The following is a 20,635-nucleotide window of genomic DNA, read 5'->3' as shown; positions in this document are numbered from 1 at the left end:
TGTAGCAGACATCCCTTTGTTGCTGATCCTGTTATTAGACACCAGCCCTTTAGACATTTTCTAATTTATGATGGAAGTGATTGTACCTGTATCGGTGGCTGCTGACAATACTGTCACCATTTTTTTCCATCCAAGGGAGATACAGGTGACAATGTATGACAGTGTTAAGAGTATAGCCTTTCCCCCTTTGGGAGCTCTTGAATGGGAACATCCTTCCTCACTGTTCCACCGGCCCAGCAGAGGAACCACTGTGACGTGTCCTAATGTTTTTTTCTGTCAGTGCCTGGCAGGCAGGGTTTGGTCCTTGGCTTGAAGATCTTCTGGTCTTCTGTCCTCGTGCCAGATTCACAGTCCACCTGCTTGGCCTGTGGTCAAGGGGCACAGCCCACTGTGCTGCTCACCAACCTGCCCAATCATTTTGTCTCTATTTTAAGGCCAAACTCTACATCCCAGTGAACAGCATGTGATCAGCTCTATGCTGTTAACAATGACTCAACATTACGCAGTAGTAAACCACATCTGTTTATTTACTGTACAGTAAAGTTGACTCTCACACGCCCCTGAACCATTCCTGGGTCAGTTGAATACGCCTGTAAAACCATTAAGGCTGGGGAAAGTATCCTCTGATTGGTGTCTGGACAAGAACAAAGATTGTTGTTCGCCCTCATCTCTCTCTTTATATCCCATCTTTTGTTCCATTCGCTATCTCATTACCATGACATTAGTTGACTCCAGCTGTGGCCCCTCCCTGCCCCAAAGACCAACCTTTGACCCCTAGATGAACTGTAGTATCATCTACAACTGTCACTCTAGCTTTATTCTCACACCGGAGGCCATTATGTTACTTCAACTCAGTTCTTCAAAAAGTGTCAGGGACTGAGAAGAAAATGTATGGTCAGTTTTCAAGGTTTGGTTTTTTGAATTAGTCCTCTGTTGGGAGATTGACCAGAGATAGCAACCACCAGGGCCCTACTAAGGCCTGTCGTCAGGCCTGTGTACAGCCAACATTGGCTGACATTTATTTAGTCAGGGACAGAAAACATCATTTAGCATGTTCATTGTATCAGATCAAGAGTTCCATGTCTATTGGATTCTGTGCATGGTGCACTGCAATATTAGATGCTTCTAAAGTTAGTTAGTCATCTTTACTTGGACATATTTACTGAACCAGCTCTGTAACTGGGCTATAAATCCATCCTCCCTTGTTGTATCATATTGATCTACTGTAAGCAGGAATGACAGGGGGGTCAACGGCCTTGAAATATCTCAGGTTTTCAAACAGTCCACATTTGAGACCTTCATGAAGGTTTGGGCCTATACTTCAAAAGTGTTATTTTCTGGTATCTTTTGACTTGATTTGAGCTGAACGTGAGAGTGTTTCTATAGCTTGGAACATCATAAGTTGAACAGCAGAAGATTAATGACATAATAGCCCTGACCACATGGTTTAGTTATTTCAACTGGCAGCATCAGTTCAAATTGTTTCATGGCTTTCTGCAATGATACATCTAGAAGCATGTCTGGACAAGCAGCAATATGCTAGAGTAGAAAATGCATTGCAGCTCCCTCTGAACCTCTTAGCCAAAAGACAGAGGCTGGAAGCTATGACACCATCAGAAAAGTACACACAGAATGTTTACAGCACAATGACTTGTTTGTGCACCTTTTCTCACAGTGAGGGAGACATCACAACCTGAACATCAAAGAAATGTGACATTGACAAGCTTGAGGAAGATCAATGAGGAGTATGAGTAATACAAATGAAGAAAGGAGATTTGGCTTTGTTTCCATGTAAATGGTGATGCTGTCTTGCTCCTCCACCCCATCCCTGCCTGTTCTGTAAGTTATGTGTTGAACTTGTATGGTGAACACCATTTTTTTAAAGGTTTCGTAATCATTCGGCAACTACGGCGTCTAGATGAGCCTCTGGGGGAATGTAGTAAGTTTTGAACATGTTACACTGTCAAACCAAAAGGATATGGTTAAGGATAGGAAATGTTATTGTTTTAGGAGCAAATCAGGGTGGACTGTCTGGCTAGGTAGTAAGCTACCTGGCTAATTGGCTGGTTGCCTGCTTGACTGTCTGGCACGTTGCTGGAAGAAGATCAGTGATATTTCTCAAAAGCCATTGGGCCTTAGAGTGAGTTTGGTGTTTTTGTTAAAAACATCCCGTGTCAGGACGCCCGAGACATCGGAGGATTACTGTAAGCTTAGCTCAGGTGACGTCTTCTGGGGGGGCAGGCATGAGGGTCCTCCATAGCCCTGTTTCAAACCACTCTGGGGAAGAAAGAAAACACTGAAAAGTATCATATGGGGTGCCCTGATCTTTTGGAGATAGAACTTTATTCTCCACAGCTCATGCACAAGCATCAAAGGCAGTCTTTAAGCAGTGCACTCAAAGGTCTCATTTCTCCCATTTTCCTAAGACGCATCACAGTCCTTGATTACATATTTCATGAACTTTCTAAACCACAGACTCTGTTTGAACGAGCCAGGATCCTCTGGGGGACGCACTTTTGATGCCTCGTCAACAGCCCCCTAGAGAGCAGTTCAGGCCTCTGTCCGAACTCCCTCTGGTTCCCTGCTGCCAGTAACAATACCAGGAGGCTATCTGACCAGTGTTTACATGGGAAATCAGATAGACCATAGGTAGTCTGATAGACCCAGTGAGGGCTGCTTTGAGCCAAACAGCGGAGGATCTCTCTTATGAGGAGTGGATATTGTCTGCTATCTCTAGCCTCCATCGCAGTGCCTCAAACACCAGGCTGTTAAGAAGGTGTACAAAAAGCACTATGCCCATATCTTAGGAATCACATAAAGACAACCTTGTGCTCTGCAATTTACTGTGCAGCGCTCAGGTACTTGTGCATGTCCCAACCAGAAGGAAAACAAAAGTATGACTGACAGAATTATGTGTCAGAAGATTTATGGACCGAGAGGAGAGAGGCAGAGATAGAGTGGAAAGCACATTTTCTCTCTCGTCTTCTCCAAATAATTGGCTTCAGTGGTGTCTTGATTTGAGTGAAATGTTTGAAACTGATCATTGTTGCACTGACACACAAAGTTGCTAGGAATTAAGACAGTGTCCCATTTGTTAATTTTTAATACAATAGATCTTTTGAAATAAATCGAATAGGTTTTGTTATATGTGTTTATATCCAAACAGTCTGTTTACAGAGAAACGTCAGAGAGATTCCTGTAATTTGTATCTTTAGAAGATACAAATTATCTGAATGGTTACATAGACTTGAAACAATGCAGCAGTTGGAATGTAAGGAGAGCAAAGCAAAGATTAATCACGTTTTTACATGTCAAAATAAAACTCCAATCTCAGCCAATGAAGGCATGTATACTTAAAAGTTTCAAGAAAAAGTATGTTGACTTATTACCATTCAGAAAAGTCTGCATAATTTTTTTTTTTTTGCAGAAAAATTGTTTGAATGAATCATTTATAAGTGTTTTGAATGAAAAATGATTGATTTAGACGCTAAATGCTGGCTCGAGCAGACTGAGTGGCTGCCCTAATGCTACAGGTCACAGAAGCAGATAGGGAAGCCATGGCAGGCCTCCAGCATCAACACTGCCAGCCAGACTAGCTACCATAAATCAACACTACCACCAATCTCCAGGTACTGCAGGTGCTTGCTTGGTAACAGCCTCTGTGTGCGTGCGTGTGCGTGTTTGTTTGTTTGTAAACTATACCCCTATACTCCAAAGGGTGAAACAACCCCACTTCATAGGCACATTAATTACACCCCTCAATGTCTTGGCAATGATATGGACTTGTTTATGGGTAAACAGAGCTAAGAGTATAATTAGTATTTCAGTGATCCTGTAGGGTGTCTGGCTTATGCTGTGATGTCAAAGAACAAAGCTGTTTGTGTTGGTGAGATGACAGAGGGGGGTGACTTTAACCTCTGTTGTGGTAGCTGCACCTGACTCACCAGCACAGCGACTTGAAGACAGACAGTTGAACACTAATTCTTATTTATATGTACACCATAGGTTCACTAAAGAGCAAAATAGCACATGTGCATACTAAATGGTTCATCAATCAACAACAGTTCAACTAAACTGTTAGAGAGTACTAGCGCTCAGAACAGCTCATTCAAGTCATGTACTCAAGCGTGAGATTCTACCAAGTCATTGAAAGGTTAACTGAAGACATGACTAAGTGAAAATGAATTGGTGCAAATAGATGACCCATATTAAGCCCTCTGAGATGTAAGAGGGCTGTACACGCATTTAAGTACTTCTTTAATGTGATGTGAGTGACACAAACCTGGTTTAACTTTAACCAGTGCTGTTTGGGCAGCTGCCTCTTCTTATGTCGAACTCTTTTGTATCAATATTATGAAAGCTGAAAGCTTTTCAGGCAGCAGAGCAGAATACACCATTATTATCCCTCTTAGACCCTTGTCCTCTTTATTCTGACAGGTCATCTGTATCCACACATTAACCTGCAGTAAAGGCTGGGCTTACAACAGCTACTTATGGTCATCCCAGGACAAACTGACCTACCAGTATACTGTTAAAGCTGGACCTCATTGTGGTGAACAAGGCCCTTACTGTAGATATGAGAGGAAATGTGCACTATGCAGGTGTCATTCTGAGCTTCTCTATTCCAAGAACTCTCTGGTAACCTAACTTTCCATCAACACCTTGGATGTGTCTCCCCGGTCCTCTAGTGTAGGCCTATGGGAGTGGAATCTAACGACTGTGAGCTTTAGCATCGTTAACATTTCCCTGACAAGCGGCTCTGCCTCTCTTGGAGACTGCCTTGCATTTTCTCTGGCACAGTGTGAGTTGTTGTAGCAACTAGTGGCCCGCGAGTGAATGAAGCAGATGTGCAAGTCATCTATCACCTGACAGCTCCCACTCCTCCCGTCTGAGCAAGTCATCACCGTGACAGCCAGCCCAACCAGCCTCATCAATTACACCAGCACCCTACCATTAGGGCACAAACGCTTTTCTCCTCAAACACATTCAACTGCTTCCCAGTCTGCAAGATGGACCCTCAATTAAGCCTGAATAACTTTCCCTCTGAAAGAATGTCTCTCTCTCTCTGGGCTTCTTGGGGTACAGATTGCTTCCATAGGATGAGCTCTGTGGTGATAGATTGATCTGCATGATCCCTCTATGATATCTCCTCTCCCTTTCTAGGCTACAGTATGTGTGGCCCGTGTTATAATGGCAGCATAAATCCCTACAATGAACTTGTATGTCGTGTACCATTCAAAGAGATAAAGCCTTTGTTAATTAACATCTATTTAATGTGTTATTTATGTGTAATTAATAGAGGCCTATGTCCATTGTATCCCAGTGTTTCTCTTCAGTCTCAATAGCCAGTACAGCCAGTATAAACCATTATCAGTTCCTCAATGGGACTTGCCATACCAGTGTATTACAGAAGTGAAATCAAACCCTCAGAGCCATGGCTTGTTAGTGTTGTCCTGTTTCTGTATTCCATCCATACTAGTCATGAAATGCAGTAAAACAGCAGTTTAAACACAGCCAAATATCAACGGAGACTAACTCACACTTTCAGTCACACAGTTTACAGTGAGGACAGTGGCAGCAGATTAGCACATACAGGTTCAGCTGTTTCACATGATTTGTACACAGGGGTCAGGGAACAATTTGATATCAAAGTCTGTCAGAAAAGATACAATGGTATAAATAAGACATTCATATAAAAATAAGCTTTTACAAAATATACTCTATTTACCAATATTTACCAAAAGTGGAAAATGTGTCTGTTTTTTGTATTGTTTTTATGACTTATTATTGTTAAACACAGTCAGCTTGAAGTGAGCGTTGTGCATCAACAGAGCTGATGCACAAAAACTAACAAAAATGGGCTTCTCCAGACTAGCAGCAAACAGAGAGAAACCATGTGGCCTCATCATCCCCACCTTTATCTGGAACATGTGTCTAAAACCATATCCCAGGCTGATTCAATTCCAGTGTGTTACTGTATATAGCATGTTCTAGATTAGGATGTATACAAAAACACAAAACTCTAATTAAGAAAAGTTCCTAATCTATTCAAACAAGACTTACAGTTCCAAAATGACAAAATCAGTAGTTGTTTTATAGAATAAATTAATATCATTTATTTGCTCTAGATACATTGTGTTAAATATTCCCGATGGCAGTTTTAATTTATTTTGTGCATAGGTATGAGTATCCTATTTAGCCAGAAGAAGATAACTCCAGTAGTAAGCACAGTCCAGCAATCTGATCCAGCATGAGTGAGGAGCATTGGGGTATGTATCCATCTACCTGCTCTCCATTCACATGCCAGTGTATACAATACCCGCAGCCCTGTTATAGTTCTAGATAGAAGCAACACCTTGGCCCTCCAAAGACAACTATGAGACAAACAGTGTCAATGTTCGTGTCCTGAAGCCACCAAGTCCTGTTTGCAGACAGCACAGGCATCCCAGTGTTTATCCTTAAAGAGTCTGACGAGGGAATCATGTGCAAATACCATCACTGCTCCATCCTCCGTTAAGTTCTGTCTATGGCTGTAAAGCAAACCCGCATCCTAGAGGTTGTTCCCCTGTGTCCATGCTAACACACACACACACACCAATAAATACTCTTATTTGCAGGTGTACACCTCTGTCCTCTCGCTGCAGGTGTTGCACTTGACGTAGCAGCACCAAAGGAACTTGCAGTTGCACTGCCACACGCGGGAGTACTGGTGTGTGTTGTAGCCCCGTCCGCAGCACATCAGGTCACAGCCACTGATCTGCTGCATCACTGTCTTGTTACACACCCGGCCCTGCGTCCCCATACTTCCTGTCACAGTGTCCGCCTCACAGTAGTTGGGAGACCTGTCTATGTACACCAGGTCCGTATCCATGGGTTTCCGGTAGGAGTGGGGCTTTTTGATTTTGAGGAATTTAGGCCGCTTGTTGCGGCTGGCTTTGACTGATTCCACGTGCACTGCATGGGCATACTTTTCTTTGAGAATGTAACCAAGCTCGCGGAACTTGGGAAGTGTAGTCCAGCAGGTTTTGGTGGTGCAGGAGCCTGAAACACCGTGACACTTGCATTCCAGACGCATGTTCTTCTCCAGGATCTAGAATACAAACCACCAACACAGGTTAGACTCACAGCTACACTGACAAACAAACAAACAGTGTAGAGTGTACGTGTACATTTGTGTAAAAAACAATGTTGCAAACTAAAATGACACAACCTAACAAAGTAAAACTTTTGTGATTATTCTCACTTCATGTGAAATACACATTGGAGAATTAAATTACAGTGTTGGGGAGAACCCAACTCTACCATAGCTCTGTGGTATGTACAGAAGCCAAACTTCTGTATCAGATTGCAGGCTCCTTGTGTGTGATTACCACACACAAACAGAAACGTCAGGAGTGTCAACACCACGTGCTGAGTGACTGGGATTACTGGATCCTGTACTGATGACAACCAGAAGTATCTTTCAAGGGAAATAAAAAAAACATGACAAATCTGCTTTCATTTTCTCAAACATCACTCACTCTTTTTAGGTAGTTTTTTTTCCCTCTTTATGTCCCAAAACAACAACACATCTAGGATGACTACATTTGCACATTGATTCACAAACAAGTCAACTTGTGTTCCTCAGAAAGGGCCAGTGAGAGCTGAGAAAACATGTTTGTAAGCCCTCTGTCTCATCCACTCCTTGGCTCCCCAGTCCCTAATCCATCAGTGGTTCTGTGACCAACACTTGTGACAGCCTTTGTCTGCTCGTATTCGACCTGGTAGCTGTGAACCGCGCTCCTGCTCAGTGTCACTGCTTTGATTAGCATAAATAAAGGAGGGGGAGAACTATCAAAACAGAGAGGCCATTTATTACCAGAGTGAAGGGAAAAAAGGAAAACCACTGATAGTCTGAATCCACGAGTGTAGTCGGTTTACTGAGAGGCAATTTAGCTGTCCAGATAAGCAAATGTGAATTCAGGCCCCACACAGAAAGACAGCAGTGAACTGCTGTACACAATGTGTGAGAGCAGTCTTTTCAGTCTGTCTGGGTACGTGTTGGCGGTGTGAATCAGGTCTCTGTGGCAAAGAGGGAGAGAGAGAAAGAGTGTGTGTGTGTGTGTATGAGAGAGAGAGAGAGAGAGAGAGAGAGAGAGAGAGAGAGAGAGAGAGAGAGAGAGAGAGAGAGAGAGAGAGAAGCAGAAATGACTTGTGAGGTGCTTCTTTCCTCTTCAGTAACTCCAGTGTGGTAGAGAGGAGCCTCGCCCTGACTGTTTGGCAGATTATTCTGCTCGTTCTTTGACTTCCAGACCGGTTGGAGTCTCTGAGTCTCTTTGCAATGTTCTGCAGCCATGGACACACAGGAACCGTCATCTGACAATGTGAACGAGTCTCTATATATTTCTGCTTTCTCAGGGGTCATCCACAAGCCACCCGCAATTTTAGATTTATGCATACAAAATGTTAATCCATAAGAGAAACTGAAATCTCCGATCAACACTAGTAGTAATAATTTTCTTACATGCTGAACCTGATGAATGACACCATGATACGTGCTTATGATATTAGAGAAACAGGTTTCAGGTCCAACAGAAACCAGCATACGGGACCAATCTACTGCCTTCTTGGACCGTGTCAATCTGTGTTCAGCCTTGAGATCTGGGCTGTAATCAAACCCTGCCACTTCCCCTAAGAGCTCCTCTTTATTACCCAGCCTGTTTAAGCTTGGCCCCAGTGCCCAGATCCCTGGCAGCCTCCGTTGTCCCAGAGCATGGTGGAGATTACAAATCACAACAGCCATGGTTCCTGAGCACTACCATACATTCCTTAATCCATGTCATTAACCCATACTCTGGGCTCCACACTCCCGTCTTCACCTACTTCACTGGCACTGCTTCACTTCATGCACAGTTTCAAAGTTCGACTGGCCCCATCGTGGCTCTTTATTCCAGTCTGTTTTTTTTTATCTAGAATGTTCCAGTCCACAGACAAGCAGCTGTCACGTACCTTGCGTCCGACTTCGTTGTTGTGCAGGTTCATGAGTGTCCTGGCACTCTGCTTGACCTCGCGGGCATCGACAAAGACCTTGGAGAAGCCCAGGCCGTAGCTGATGTCCGCCGAGCAGCCGCCCCACTTCCAGCCCTGGCCCTTACTGTAGAAGCCCTGCTTCTCCTTGTCACAGCTGCAGTCACTCAGATTGCCCTGCGTGCACGCCGCTGTGATGGCGTGAGCCACCCCGGCCGCGATGATGGCGTAGGTGAATGCAGCCTCTTTACTGCCTGGGGAGGAACACAAGCACAGTAGACTTAGGTGTGGAATGTATTCATTAGCTTCCAGGGTAGCAAATATCGCCACTGAATTTGATGTTCCTGTTTGGTTTTTCATTGGTAGATATTCACATGTTGTTGGCTGAGGGTCTGATTGTGTTCTTGCTTAGTAAGACAGAGGCTGGGAGTTTGGAGATCTCTGTGAGATCTATAAGTTGATCTCATGCTGAATGGGTTGAATTAACTGAATATCACCATATGAGCAAGGGTAGAGAAAGAATAGGAAGTGAATCTGAATATTTACCCAGAAAGAAGTTTAATATTAACAGAGTGGAAGCTTACATCAGAGTCTTACTGACAGATCACTCAAGGCTGCAGTATTCCGTAAAGTGACCTGGAAACTGTCCTGCCTCTAAACTACAATATCTCTCCACAGTATAGTCAACATAGCAGGATGAATAAGAGGGCTGTAGGGAAGGAAGAGTTATTGATCTGATCACAGGCTGGTACAGAGGTTCTAATCTCATAGGGAGTTAACATCACTGATCTCAATGGAGGCGTTAGCTATCTCAAGTCCAGTTTACAAATCATTTACGCAGAGGGGTTTGATTTATTGGCAAATAATTAAAAGTTAACCTTTCATGATTTATAGGGAACATCCTTCACCAAGTTCCTACGTCATAACAATAAGGCAATAGAAATAGTCTTACAGCAAGAGACAACAGTGAGGAGGAAAGAACTGCATATTCATAGAAACTAAATAATTCTGTTGGCCTATCTACATACCCTCTAAGTAAACAAGAAGCAATTGATGGCTAGATCCATCATTTCCATGTAAACGCACTCCTCTTGTATAATTTGGTTCAAACAAACATGATATCTCCCTCTGTACTTCCTCCTCAACCCAAATTCTCTATGTGGATCTGCCCTGTTTTTGATAAACATCTTGGAGATATGTCCTCGCCATTGAAAAAAACTCACATTAATGCATCAGTTGTGTGGACGTTTTTATAGAGTTGATGGGCTCTGAGCCAAAAAAGAAGGTGTGTCGGCACAAAGTCAGTCAGTCCTGACTGCTCACCTTTCCCCAAGAGTTTTGGGTGCTTTGGATAAAAGCATATGATTATTTAATTATTGAATACCTGGTAACTGGGCTCCGGTGGAAACCTGAAAACTGAAACCTACAAACTATTAAACTAAATATTACTGTTGATATTGTGATTATCAAAAAGGACCATTCTCATACCTCTTCTTTATCTCTGAAGAACAAACTTCCAAATTAGACCCAAAATATTATGAATTTAATGTGAATCACAATTGCCAGAGAAAAACCATCTGTATTTTTACAATGACTAAGAATGACAAAAAAACGGATGCTATTTGTGATGACTAAAACACCCATTTTGGATATTTTTTTACCCAGGTTTGCAAGCTGCAAGCCACTCCAGCTACACAGCAACAATGGCATTCATTTCTGACCACTCTGCTTTATATCTAATCTGATCTGTGAAACCAATCTATTTGGCACGGTTGTCCAAGCCAGACTCTTCAATGTCCTAAACCACTCATTCATAGTAGAACATATTGCGAAAGACCACCGTTTCACTTAAACAGCAGGAAAAGATGATCCCCCTCACCCCAGCAGAGGTACATCAAACAGAGCCACACACTTAACAAACAACCAAATGTTTCCATGTATCCATAAACATTTATATTTTTAGATAAGTATTTTTGAACAACAGTACTGCTATATTGGTTTCCATCTTCCCTGTGTGTAACCATAACTGGATTATGTAATAGACTTGAAATGGCAGAAGGACCCATTTCTCCCAAATATTTTGGGAACTCCTGGTGTTCTTAGTAGGCCTCTACATTGATGCCACTGAGTAACATGCATTGATATTAACTGTAGGCCATCCATGCCAAGTCAGCATCCATCTATCCTAAGGGTCTGAACTGATATTCCCTTGTTCATGCAATTTAATACATCTTATTATAAATCTTAATTTTTCCTAGATGCTTTCCTCCAAGTAACTTATACCCGTGGTAAGATCGACATCCTTACAGTGAGAGCCACAGCACCCAACATTAGAAGGGGATAAAGGCCACTGAATGCGTCTCCTGAGACTGTGCAAGGCTGAATAGAGAGGCTGCCAATGTTCACAAGAGCTTTGTTACAGTGCTGGCTTCAAATAGGCTACCGAGAAATGTTCACAACTCCACTTGCTAGAAAGACAAGGCCTGTGTTAAATGACACTAACTCAAACTTTTCACTGGATCCTTTGAACAGTAAAATATATGACATATTGGTTATGGTTATTACAACGGTACAAACCTGTGTTGAAAACATGTACCCTCCTTTATCTTTAGACCATGAGGGAATTCATCTATGGCTTTAAGACCAAGCACCATGTGAATTCTTATTTGAGTAGGTTATCCAAGATGACCTTGTGCGCTTTCATTACGCACAATGTTGAGCCAAGCAATTCCTCCGGTTATCTCGGGATATGTGAGGACTTGAATAGCAACTGATTGATACAAATTTCTAAAAATGATAGGCAACATACCCACTTTCAACTCTTTTCCGAAGACTGTCCTTTCTCCAAGTGCAGAACAGTTCCAACGCCCGTTTTTAAACTGAAATTGACACTCGTTGATGCCCATTTGGGCTCCCTCTCCGATGACGATAATGGCATCGGGGCGACTCTGGCAAATAATCCGTTGCCGAGGAGCCAAACCGGGAATCTTGTTACAGATTATACTAGCTCCTAGTGCCACCACAGATGAAAAGCCGCTGTGAAGGAAGAATAGTAAAAAATAAAAAGTTGATTTGCTTAATTTAAACTTAACATTTGTGGGGTAAATTTAGAGGAAGGAAAAACGTTCAAATGCGAAATTAATTGCATCCCAATTGCGAAGTTTTAAATAAAAGTTTTGGAGATTGCTGAAAAAGGGAGTTTGAGTATTAAGGAAATATGTGTGTGTGAGTACACTCGAGTATGATGAAGAAATAAACCAAAGAATATTCACATGAAGCGTAGGCTACATCTACAATTTGTGTGGGTTAATTCAGCAATTCTATCTAGTCTATAATAGGCTATGATAGCCAAATGTACAACTCATCAATAGGCCTAGATATAAATGGACTAATGCCGGTTTTGTCAACAGAAAACGTTGTTTAAAAAACAGTTTTAAAAATGACAAAAAACATACATAAATAGTACATGCATGAAGATTCAACGTGTGCGTATTTTTCCTCAAACCACAATTTAGTGTCACTTACATAATAATGTTTCATTATTAGGCTACTTACCCAATTTTTAAATACACAATCCCAAGGCAAAGTAAAACCCGAAAAATCCAACGCCGTGTTCTTCGACTCATGGTGCCTCTACTCTCAGTTTCATACAGCGAGTAGAGAAAGTGATAAATAGGTATTTTCCGATAGTGTGAGCCTACTCTTGGCTAAGGGAACTCCAGTGTATCTCCACGTAAGTATTGTAAACGTATATCCAAAACAGATACAATCAATTCAGTTATAGTTACGATATCCTTAAACTCCCCTTACGTAGCTCCTTTGCTGTGCCGTCTTGTCATTGCGAGGGTGTCACAGGTAACACAAGAGATGAGCTCGTGTTGAGCCGTGATTATCTTTTTCTCACAGTTTCTCAACAACCCGCAGATCTAGGCTATATATCTGGTTCATCTATCAGGGGCGTGTTCAGAGCACATGGGGCCCTTGTCAGGAATCCCACAGAATCCCTCTGATACTCAAATTGTGGGAAATTAATGCACCTGTTTTTAATTGCTTGTTTTCACTGCCATAACAACCATCGCTTATTGTAAAAGACACAGACATACATTATAAGTTTTGTCAATCATTTTAAATATATTGGATATTTATTCTCAAATTTAAAGATGCTCTGGTTTAATCAATGAGCTGAGAACCTGCATGCGTAAAAGCGCAGACTGTGTCGGTGCATTGGAGAGACACAACTCATACCCTTTATAATAGTGCCATCTACAGAGGCATTTTGAGTGATGCAGTGCATTGACATGCAAACGAATTAATTGTTCACGGTGTAATATGGACACATTTTCCAGACAACCAGTGCAAAATAATAAACATATTATAATGAATAATTTGGCTATACTTTGTTAAAATATAGGCAACGTCTGTTTCCATCTGCGATGGATGAGCACCTTGACAACAAATAATTCTTTAGGGGAGGAGTTTTGTCCTCCAAGTCGTTCCGTAGTTGATCGAAAAAGTGAAAAATTATGTTTCTCGCTCTGATCTGTGCTTCGAACCCTAATTGAACATGAACGGCTACCAATATTTAACGAATGATTGCCTTATTCAAATTTTTTCGTTTCTTCAAGACGATGATTTGATCAATACATCAAGTGTCTGTAAGGTAAATATCAGATGTTTGACACTTGCGGAAGTAGTCTACATAATATCATAAACCTGTATTTACTTAGGTTTTAATGTTTAATTCTGTTGGGTTTATTATATCTAGCAGTGGCACGAGGCAGCAGATACTCCTTGGTTGTGGCGGTAAGTTGTATCCCACATTCTGTCGTAGTAGCACATCATTAAAGTTATAGGTGACTATAGTTCATATAATCTCATTGTGATTCAGATGAATATAGCCTATAGGGTACATGAAGAATAATAGGCTGTACATTTTACGTTTCATTTCAGGGAGATGTGTCTCCAACGGTGGGGTTTCTGCAATATCTCCGTAGTTGGGGCAGGACGTGGTAAACAGCAATGGAAGGCGTACTACCTGCGTCGCTTTCACCTGGAGATGAAGATGACGAGGGGCAGGTCCAGTGGAGACTACTGCTGCAAAAGCCTTCGAGGTCACTCAGGTAGGCTAAATATTTACTCATGTGGGTTGTTTCAGTTTGACTAAATACAGTTTATAAACTTTTGTGTCAAGTGACATTCGTTTGTTTTCCAGGCAGAGTGGTGGGGCTAGATTATCTTAAAGGCAACAGTCCTCAGCTCTTTGACTTCTATAGCTGCACCCCCACGGTCTGCAGTGCCTCCTCTGATGGTACAGTCCGGGCTTGGGACGTCCAGAAGGTGTTTCTTAAGTCTAAGTATTTATTTTCCGTTTATGTATGTGTATTTTAAAAAGGGTGTGGGGTTATATTGTTAAAGAGATTGTATAACTAGTAATTTATCATTCTACCCTATAAGTGTTCTTTCTCCCCTCCCAGGGAGAGCAGTTATGGTGCAGCCCTTTGCAGAGTCCAATGGCAAGCCTTGTTGTTGATGTTTGTCATGGAGTGATCATCACAGCTGACTCCACTGGAGTCATCAAAGCCTGGCAGGGGCAGACTGGTCAGGAAATGGCTTCCTACTCTTCTGAATCCCCACATTGCACATTACTACAGTACAGTATAGACAACAACTCTTATGTCTCAGTGAGTCAATTGGTCATTTTCTAGTATCTGGTTAACTGAAAACAACCTATTAAACAACACATACAATTACCACAAAAACATTAAAACTATGTTTTTTTTTCCCAGGTGGGGACCAGTCAAGGGGCTGTGCATACTCTTAGTAGTCCATCATTGTCCAAGCTGTCCAGTCTTGTGGTGTGTGATACATTCAAGGTCAACCTGCTTCAGACTTCACCAGACAAGAAATGGACGTTGGCTGGAACAAAGGAGAACAGTGATTTGAGTCCAAAGGTTGATCTTGATGTTTATACTTAATGGAAGGAATCAGCCTTAATGTAATAATGCTAATCCTAGTATATCTATTTGTTATCCATGCTTTGATGTCATTATAAGGTGATTTCCAGTCAGAGTTTGGTGACGCCCACTGAGGAGGAGGAGCCTCAGTGCCAGTGCCTGGCAGTCCCAGGATGCTGTGCTGTTGCCTTCATACCCTCCCAGCCTGCCAGACTGGCCACCATCCATCACAGAGACAACTTGCACAACAGGACCCTCTCCATGTTTGATATTAGCATGAAGAAAAACAAATACAAGTCTGAAATTCAGGGTAGTTATGGATTTAAAGTCATTCACTGACTGAATACATCAGATGTCATTTCTGAAGCACGTCTTCCTCAATGATTTGGCCTGTCATAGTGATGGTTCTCCTTTCAGTCCAGCAGGTGGCGTCATTTGATGTGGGGATTAACTCTACAACTTCAGATGTACTCTTGGAAGCCAAGGGCAGCACTCTGGTGGTAGTTGCAGATAAAGTCCTAAGGGTCTACTCTCTGACAGGAGCCCTGCTTGCCAGCTTCTCAGACCATACAGAACCCATCACCTCCATTTGTGTGGTAAGGTATTTTTTTAAACTTTTGGTTCATATCTATTGCTGTGCTCCATATCCATTACCCCTTAGACATGTACGTTTGATGTCACCGGAGAGCATTGTCTTTCAGGATAGTTTCCATGTGGTCACTGCATCCCGGGACCTCTCCCTGCGGGTGCTGACATGGAGCAGGGACTGCAACAAAGGACTTACTCTGGACAGTCGATACCACCTACTGGGAGGCTCTCACTCCATGTCCAGGTACAGAGACAATGGCAGACATCCGACACACCAACAACACACTTCCAGCTTCAGCTATGTTCACTAAAGGATGATCTTGAATTGTCTGCTGTGTGTTTTCTGGTTGACAGAGGGTTCACTAGAGTAGTGTGTGACTACTCCAGCATCATAGCCTCTACCGAGGCAGTGGATGGAAGAGATGTCCTGAAAGCCTATTCTTTCAGCAACTGATCTACATCGCCCTCCATGATGTTCTTCCTTAAGTGCAACCACCTAAGTCTTTATGACAAACAATTAAATCTGTATTACAAATGGACTTTACAGATTCATTAATCAAGTGTGACAGAATTATACAACTGTAATTGGGAGGCCTTCGCAATATTTGGGTTTGTAAGCCTATGTACTGAAAACGGTTACTATGATGAAATATTTATTTGGTTTAAATATATTCATATTCATTAGACAATACTTAATAACAACTGGTTTGTTTGTAGCTGAGGTATTTTAGTACAGTACAAATTAATACCAAAGAGAATAAGGCTTGTATAATGCTGCACATGCATGCTAGACCATCCAAACGTTATGCAAGTCTTGGGATGTTACCTTATTACAACACTGAGGTCAAACAAATAAACATATAGAGTCATCTGTGGATCCACTGTTCTTCACACTGCTGACCATGACAACATAGCATAAGCCTTTGGTTAAAAAAAAAAGTAACTTTACAGGAAGGCACAACGTAGATGGCAGTGTTCTTTCTGGAACATGGTGAGCCGTTTATGCGGGCTCTTAATCAGAGAAGACAGACATTTCCAACATGGCTTCCTCCTCCATGGCAGTCAGCCTCTTGTCTTGGAGGACGAGTCTGAGGATCTCTGTCATGGTCTTATACACCTCCTTACCCTCCTCTGAGCTCTTCTCCAACTGCAGAGGGACAAACAGCAGATTCAGAATCAATAACAGATTATTTACATAATGTATACTATTCTACCATTTCTATATAACTATTTCACAATAAATACTTTTATTTTACAGTGCGTGTGCTTGTTTCCTTCACCTGTGTGAAAGCCTTGATGGTGCGGTCCAGAAAAGCAGCCTCCACCTCCTCAGGGATGAGGAGGATTTGAGCCATACAGTCTAGGATGCACAGCAGGGACAGTTTGGGGCCCTGGAGGGATTTCAAACAGCCCAAAGATAATTATTACAATTGTTGTCAGACTTAATGACATTATCCTTCTTCTAAGACACTTACAAACACAAGATTACATGAATAAACTAACAAAGGTTCAAGCTGGGCTCGATAGCCCAAGAGGCAGTTTTGGGCCACAGAGGGTGCTGACCTGGTCCAGGGTGTCCAGGACAGTCTGAGGGTTTGAGTTGTTTGTGTCCAGACTCTGGACAGCTGTGGCGGAGATGACTGGCTCGCTGAGCTGTTCTAGCCACGCCCACATGAGCCCTGTGAGAACAAAGGGGTCTCGCTCCATGTACAGCCTCTCCCATGCCCCTTGTAGGTTCAACTCCCCCTGCGCACACACACCCCAACACACCAATACTTTGTATAAAATCAAGTAGAACTTAGAGGAGACTTCCTGTCTCCTTGTTGCTTGTTACATTTCCTTTCCTCAATTTTGTAAATGGATGTCAGATATGTGCGACATGATGACGAATACATGTATGGATGCTTTTGTGACAACAATTGTATTACCTTCCAGACAGAGACCCTGTATTTGTGCTTGGCCTCTCCCTCCTTCTCTAGGTCCACAGCCAGGGCCTGGGCCACCAGCAGCCTCCTAGCCTCTAGAGACAGCTCTGTCTGGATGGTAATGAAGGGCACCTCTGACTTCTCCTCTTCCTCACTTTTGCCCTGAGGCTGCTCAACCTTGTTTGTCAACTCCTTTCTCTGCTCGGTTTTCCACCTGGTTAAAAAGTTTCCAATATAGGATGTCTTTAGTGGGTCACCCACGGACTCACTTTGTTGTACAGCTTTCTGCTTAATCCTCATTAGGAGTGAATAATCTTCTTGAGTCATGATATTCTTCTGTTCCCAGAGAGACCCAGAAGAGGTACAGCTGGTGGTGGACTGGACACGAGTCCTGGTCTTAGCTCCGGTCAGGTTTCCTTCAGAAGCGCTGCATGCCTCAGGCAAGTCGTTATGGGAGAGAGAGGTCTGAGGGTTGGCCAACAGGTTGAGCTCAGAGCCCAAGCGCCACAGGTCTGTGTCACTGTAGCTCAGAGTCTTGCGGTGATAAAAGATTGGTGGCTCATTGGCATGTCTAGGCAGGGTGGGAGCGCCTGGTAGACGGGGAACATCCCCCCCAAACTTAAAGTCATCTTCCAGGTCATGAATGTTCCTCTCCATCTCAGCGGTGATGTCAGGGACCTCCAGGATGTCTTCTTCTATGACCTGCCGGTTCTCGGCGATGTCCAGCAGCAGCCTGCAAACCAGCTCAATGATCTTGGGCAGGTATCTGAGCTCGCGGTGCTCATAGCCATGCAGCATGTGTCTCTGACGGGTCAGGTACTGGGACAAGCTGACCGGGTCAGCCCAGGGCTTAGCACAGGAGAACACACTCATGAGCGGGACCAGGAACTTGGCAAACTCCCTCACACACCGGAGCTGGCCCCGGGTCTGAATAGAGTTGGGACGCTTGGCACGCACATAGATGATGGCCTGGTCAGCTGACATTCTGGTAGCGTAGACCAGGAAACATGCTATCAACACACCTAGGGGACAATGAAAAGTGACACTATCGCTTATGTATTCATGACTGTTTTCAGATTCGTTATCAAGTGTTTATAAAGAGACTGAATACTCATCCAAGTTGTCCTCTACCTGTTCTCCCCAGACCAGCGTGACAGTGGACGGCCATCTTGCCCTCCTGCACTGCGAAGGCCATGACCTTCACCATGTCCAGGATTGTCGTCAGTGATGTCACTCCATAGTCATGCCAGCCAAAGTTGTAGAAATATACTGAAAAGCAAGAGTGGTTCAGGAATCTATGCAGTACGTGGCATTCTGCAACGTATAAGCATTCTGTCTCCACAGATGAAACAAAACAAGCTTCTGCAGATGTTGTTCTCTGTTACCCTGTCTTGTAACCTGCAATTCAACTCAACATTAATGTTCCCTCTCAGTATGCCCTCTAGTGGATGAAAGGTGTTACTCGTACTGCCTTTCTCCATGAAGGTTTCAGGCCGATAGCTGAAGCCACTGTCAGGCTCCAGAGGGTTTCCACAGCTGGCGTGCTCACCAGGCTTCTGCAGGTTTATTACTGTTTTGACTCCACACCTGGACACATGTACACATACAGATCTCATTCTACAGATACAGTACCCCATAGATATAGTACCCTCATGATGTCCTCTGTTGGAATATTACTATACCTTCTAAACTGGTTGATGATCTCATACTTTTCAATGGTTTCGGTGGAGGGTCTGGCCATGGCAATTATGTTATCAGTGACCCTTAAATTAAAGAAATACATTTAAATATAATAGAAAAACAGTCTGTTAGAACTGAAAAGCATTGAGTAGTCGTAGTCTTACCATGAGGAATAGATTCCTTTGATGGCCTGCTTGTCCTCACTCCAGTAAGAAGGGTCATCATACTTGCAGGCCTGGCCCCCGCACCAGTAGGTGCACTGCATGTGCCCAGGGATGACATAACGTATCGTCTCCCCCACCACAGTGTACTTGGCCCGGGGTCTCCTGACTACAAACCAGGTGGTTAGGGAGGACAGATAATTAAATCCAATATGTGGATAAGTCACTTACAATGTCATTTGTTTCTCCCCAAATGTACTATTATGTGAGCCTATTACGTTGCACCATGCAGCTTAACTCAGGTGTTTAACAGAGTTGGTGCCACTAACAGATATTTAAGCTTAATCTGGCACTTCTCACCAGACTTAACCGAGTTACAGTATAAATAGAAACCTTACCCTCTGTCCTAAATTACAAGTGTCTGCAATTTAATATATCATTACTTAAAGTTGTGTTCATTTAACACCAGACGTAATCATTTTACTCGTTGAGTAAATGTTCTCATTTACTCAGCTCATGTTCTAATTCTTACAAAAATCCATGAAGGGGCAGACGCCTCCACTTCCTGTCTGCTGGTGGAGTGTAGTATGATGGCTCACTCAGGCTTACATCCACTGTCATGACAGGGTCTTAAAACAGACAAAGTAAATGTTAAACTGGAGAATGCCTGTTGGCATTGTGTAAGACAACCATTATTTCTCTATATTTAACATGTCAACTCAGTCAAAGATTATTGTAACACTTGCAGAAACCATAATCCACTCCTCATAATCCATTTTACTGTTCAGTTCTGCTGTAGGCAGTGACTGCCTTACTCATCCCAAAATGTGATACGGAATCCGTATCGATCTGTGAGGTATATTTACAGGTAAGGAATCCAGTAGTTTCAATGTGAAATGTATTTACCTGTGATGGCAAACTTGCAGAACTAGTGAGATCAGCATCTTCAGACCCCCCCAAAAAAAAAGACTCCACAAGCCATCACCAATCCGGTCTGCCGTCTTCTTCTTCTCTGTCAGGCTTAGCAGACAAGCCCCGACTATGGCCTCACTTGATTTAATTGACTTCAGATTATCTCTGGTGGATGGGTTGGGGCAGCCACATCATCCACTGCATCATTTACACTCCTTGGACTTTCAGCTCTCAATGGTTTGTGGCCTTTTTCCTCAGACATGAAAGTGCAGTTTCCTCATCTCCATGGAGGGGGTCTAGAGGGATCCCTTAGAGGTGTAAGTAGCTTGGTCTGATGCACGGAGCTATGTTTGCAAGCCTCCAGGTGTGTTCTACATGGACACTGTAGCTCAGGGGGTGAAGTAGGAGG

At 43.0% G+C, this 20,635-nt stretch overlaps 3 protein-coding genes across 3 annotated transcripts; 1 reads left to right on the top strand and 2 right to left on the bottom strand.

The window, feature by feature from the left end:
• Nucleotides 1-5,439: 5,439 nt before the first annotated feature.
• On the bottom strand, nt 5,440-12,900 carry LOC134018875 (protein Wnt-7a). The gene is made up of 4 exons (XM_062459193.1): nt 12,562-12,900; nt 11,816-12,042; nt 8,989-9,260; nt 5,440-7,090 (listed from the first exon to the last, which is right to left on the bottom strand). Exons 1-4 carry the CDS (start codon nt 12,630-12,632, stop codon nt 6,608-6,610), a joined length of 1,053 nt encoding a protein of 350 aa, XP_062315177.1. The 5' UTR covers nt 12,633-12,900; the 3' UTR covers nt 5,440-6,607.
• A 587-nt stretch (nt 12,901-13,487) lies between these two features.
• fbxw12 (F-box and WD repeat domain containing 12) lies at nt 13,488-16,087 on the top strand. The gene is made up of 10 exons (XM_062459192.1): nt 13,488-13,666; nt 13,772-13,809; nt 13,957-14,126; nt 14,219-14,343; nt 14,481-14,687; nt 14,793-14,957; nt 15,060-15,270; nt 15,378-15,556; nt 15,662-15,792; nt 15,903-16,087. Exons 1-10 carry the CDS (start codon nt 13,571-13,573, stop codon nt 16,000-16,002), a joined length of 1,422 nt encoding a protein of 473 aa, XP_062315176.1. The 5' UTR covers nt 13,488-13,570; the 3' UTR covers nt 16,003-16,087.
• A 52-nt stretch (nt 16,088-16,139) lies between these two features.
• ptpdc1b (protein tyrosine phosphatase domain containing 1b) lies at nt 16,140-20,592 on the bottom strand. Its single transcript, XM_062459191.1, has 10 exons — nt 20,221-20,592; nt 19,847-19,943; nt 19,318-19,483; nt 19,156-19,236; nt 18,942-19,060; nt 18,605-18,742; nt 17,477-18,495; nt 17,112-17,294; nt 16,829-16,939; nt 16,140-16,695 (listed from the first exon to the last, which is right to left on the bottom strand). The coding sequence occupies exons 2-10, from the start codon at nt 19,854-19,856 to the stop codon at nt 16,561-16,563; spliced, it is 1,962 nt and encodes a 653-aa protein (XP_062315175.1). The 5' UTR covers nt 19,857-19,943; nt 20,221-20,592; the 3' UTR covers nt 16,140-16,560.
• Between the last annotated feature and the right edge of the window lie 43 nt (nt 20,593-20,635).

The sequence above is a fragment of the Osmerus eperlanus genome, chromosome 4, assembly GCF_963692335.1.
Source record: "Osmerus eperlanus chromosome 4, fOsmEpe2.1, whole genome shotgun sequence".
Taxonomy (NCBI): Eukaryota; Metazoa; Chordata; class Actinopteri; order Osmeriformes; family Osmeridae; genus Osmerus; species Osmerus eperlanus.
The sequence above is the reverse complement of the archived record's forward strand: the minus strand, read 5'-3'. Positions and strand labels throughout refer to the sequence as shown.